Source organism: Eurytemora carolleeae, unplaced genomic scaffold (assembly GCF_000591075.1).
Source record: "Eurytemora carolleeae unplaced genomic scaffold, Eaff_2.0 scaffold1142, whole genome shotgun sequence".
NCBI classification, from domain to species: domain Eukaryota; kingdom Metazoa; phylum Arthropoda; class Copepoda; order Calanoida; family Temoridae; genus Eurytemora; species Eurytemora carolleeae.
The window spans coordinates 111,081-114,211 of NW_019397038.1; the positions used below are offsets into that span (position 1 = coordinate 111,081).

Genomic DNA, 3,131 nt, shown 5'->3' on the forward strand with positions numbered 1-3,131 from the left:
TTACACTTTCTTTGAACAGTTTTACACTTTCTTTTACAGTTTTACACTTTATTTTAACAGCTTTATATTTTCTTTTAACAGTTTTCTACTATCATTTAAAAGTTTTACACTTTCTTTTTAACAGTTTAACACTTTCTTTTAACAGTTTTACACTATCATTTAATAGTTTTAAACACATTCTTTTAATAGTTTTAAACTATCATTTAACAGTTTTGTACTTTCTTTTAACAGTTTTACACTTTCTTTTAACAGTTTTACACGTTCTTTTAACAGTTTTACACTTTCTTTTAACAGCTCTGCACGTTCTTTGAACATCCTTATAGTGTATCTTGCATGATAATCATAATCATTTTTTTCAGATGTTACGATGACTGGAAGAAATGTGTTTACAGTGAAGTTTATCGTTTTTCTTTTTCTATTTTTTTCTATTGTTTTGTACATTGTTCACAGTTTCTACGTTGATCCACTTGTCTACACGCAGATCCATAAGTATCTACCAGGACAAAGCAGCCCAGAGTACAGGGTTGTACCGGCCGGACTGGACGGTAACAGTGTACAGGTTGTACCGGCCGGTTTGAACGTGCACGATGGGGAGGAGTGCTATCAAACCTTTCTAGAGAAATCCAAAGAAAAGAATCTTCCAGTTGGGAGGTAAATTACAAACAGAGGTGGTTGGTCTTAGGGCATTGGTATTTATTTCACTAATTACTTTCCTATATATATAAGTTTCCTATATATAAGTTTAAAACAGAAATTTTTTCGAGGGGCAAGAAACTTAACATTTTTTAAATGACCTCACTATTGTTGAAAAATAAGAATTTTACGTGAAAAATAGCTGTAAAATTCGACAATCATTCAATATTTAATAATTAAAAAAAAACTAATTCTGAAAGCGTATCCACCCCCAAATCAGGAGTTTTGAACGTCGAATTTGCGCTCAAACTCAGGATTTACAGTATGTCTCAAATGAATCCTAAAGAAGTTTTCCACAACACTGCGACCTCAGTTCAACTACCTTACATACAAATAAAGAGGAAGTTGAGAACTTTTTTCTAAAGATATTTCATTAAAATTATATGTATGTTTTCTATTGAAAAGAAATCCTTATCTATACTAGTTTCAGTACATTTATTAGCACTTTGTTTATTGTCTCAATGCTTCTTCTTTTTTTCTATTTCTTAGCCGTGTCAACTCAAAAATGAGATTATAGCGGACAAACACATCAGCTGCAGACAACTTTTTATGTAATTAAAAACGTTTATTATTTCCTTAGTTTTATTATTCTATGGATAATAGATATCAGTCATTTCATTAAAACACTTTAAATGACAAATTTGAATTAAAACTTTTAATTTTTCAACATTTTTTGCAGTAAGCAATACTTGACTTTTTTCCCTCAGAACTGATGGTACTTTTTTTCCAAACACTAGCTTCTTATGTTGATTTAAATAGATAGTATCGTTTGAACTGTCCGTTTTTATTTTCTTCATAGAAAAGCGCCCAACGGAGTTTGTTGCGTTTTCACTTAATACAAATATTGCAATAAAAAAAAATTAATATCGTCCATACGGTTGCGAATTGACGATTAAATATCGGAGAAATAACGTCATACCCCATAAAAAAAATTTAAAATGTCATGTTAAACGTCATTATCTAAATGCTTAATTCAAATCTGAAAAGCGCTTTAAAAATGAAAATTGAATGATTTAGAGCTAGAAAACTCACCAAAAAAAAAACATTAAAAAGTTGAAAAACTGATTTTGGACCTTAATTTGGCTATAACTTCTTTAATTCTTTATATTTTTAAAAGCGTTTTTCAGATTTGAATCCAGCATAAAATTTGATTATGTAAAACACGAAATTTTCAAACATATTTTTGGGCCTTAAGGTGATCTCTCCTAAATTAAATCGTCGATTCGCAACCTTATTGAGGATTTTTTTACTTGCAATTTTATTTTAGTGAAAACGCAGCAACCCCCTGTTGGCGGTTGGCTTAATTCCAATATTGATCACTCTTAATGATGCTATACTACATACTCTGCATGTAACTGAATTTAATATATGTATAGTATACCCTGGTTGGATGATGCTACTGTACAGTTGTTGTGTACATTACTACATAAGGACCTGTCTGTACTTGAGTGGGGTTGTGGAGGTTCAACGGTATACTTCTCCAGGTTCAGTATCCAATATTCTCCAGGTTCAGTATCCAATATTCTCCAGGTTCAGTATCCAATATTCTCCAGGTTCAGTATCCAATATTCTCCAGGTTTAGTATCCAATATTCTCCAGGTTCAGTATCAAATATTATCCAGATTCAGTATCCAATATTCTCCAGGTTCAGTATCCAATATTCTCCAGGTTCAGTATCCAATATTCTACAGGTTCAGAATCCAATATTCTCAAAGTTCAGTATCCAGTATTCTCCAGGTTCAGTATCCAATATTCTCCAAGTATAAAGAATAACTTGGTCTAATATTCATCAAGTATAAAGAATAACTTGGTCCCATATTCTCCAAGTATAAACTTGGTCCCATATTCTCCAAGTATAAAGAATAACTTGGATCCATATTCTCCAAGTATAAAGAATAACTTGGTCCCATATTCTCCAAGTATAAAGAATAACTTGGTCCCATATTCTCCAAGTATAAAGAATAACTTGGATCCATATTCTCCAAGTATAAAGAATAACTTGGTCTCATATTCAACAAGTATAAAGAATAACTTGGTCCCATATTCTCCAAGTATAAAGAATAACTTGGTCTCATATTCATCAAGTATAAAGAATAACTTAGTCCCATATTCTCCAAGTATAAAGAATAACTTGGTCCAATATTCATCAAGTATTAGGAATAACTTGGTCCCATATTCTCCAAGTATAAAGAATAACTTGGTCCCATATTCTCCATGTATAAAGAATAACTTGGATCCATGTTCTCCATGTATAAAGAATAACTTGGTCCCATATTCTCCAAGTATAAAGAATAACTTGGATCAATATTCTCCATGTATAAAGAATAACTTGGATCCATATTCTCCTTTTATAAAGAATGACTTTGTCCTAATATTATCCAGATATAAGGAATAACAAGGTCTTTATATAATTTTCATCAATTATATGTGTAATAATT

The 3,131-nt window shown here is 31.0% G+C and overlaps 1 protein-coding gene across 1 annotated transcript; it reads left to right on the forward strand.

The window, feature by feature from the left end:
* Positions 1-341: 341 nt before the first annotated feature.
* On the forward strand, positions 342-2,475 carry LOC111711327 (uncharacterized). The gene is made up of 2 exons (XM_023485659.1): positions 342-651; positions 2,070-2,475. The coding sequence occupies exons 1-2, from the start codon at positions 368-370 to the stop codon at positions 2,464-2,466; spliced, it is 681 nt and encodes a 226-aa protein (XP_023341427.1). The 5' UTR covers positions 342-367; the 3' UTR covers positions 2,467-2,475.
* Positions 2,476-3,131: the final 656 nt, after the last annotated feature.

Excerpts from the sequence above, each read along its gene's own strand:
- LOC111711327 (XM_023485659.1), top strand. The coding sequence starts at position 368 with ATGACTGGAAGAAATGTGTTTACAGTGAAGTTTATCGTTTTTCTTTTT. Across the intron at positions 652-2,069 it reads AAGAATCTTCCAGTTGGGAG|TATACCCTGGTTGGATGATG; the intron begins GTAAATTACAAA and ends ATATATGTATAG.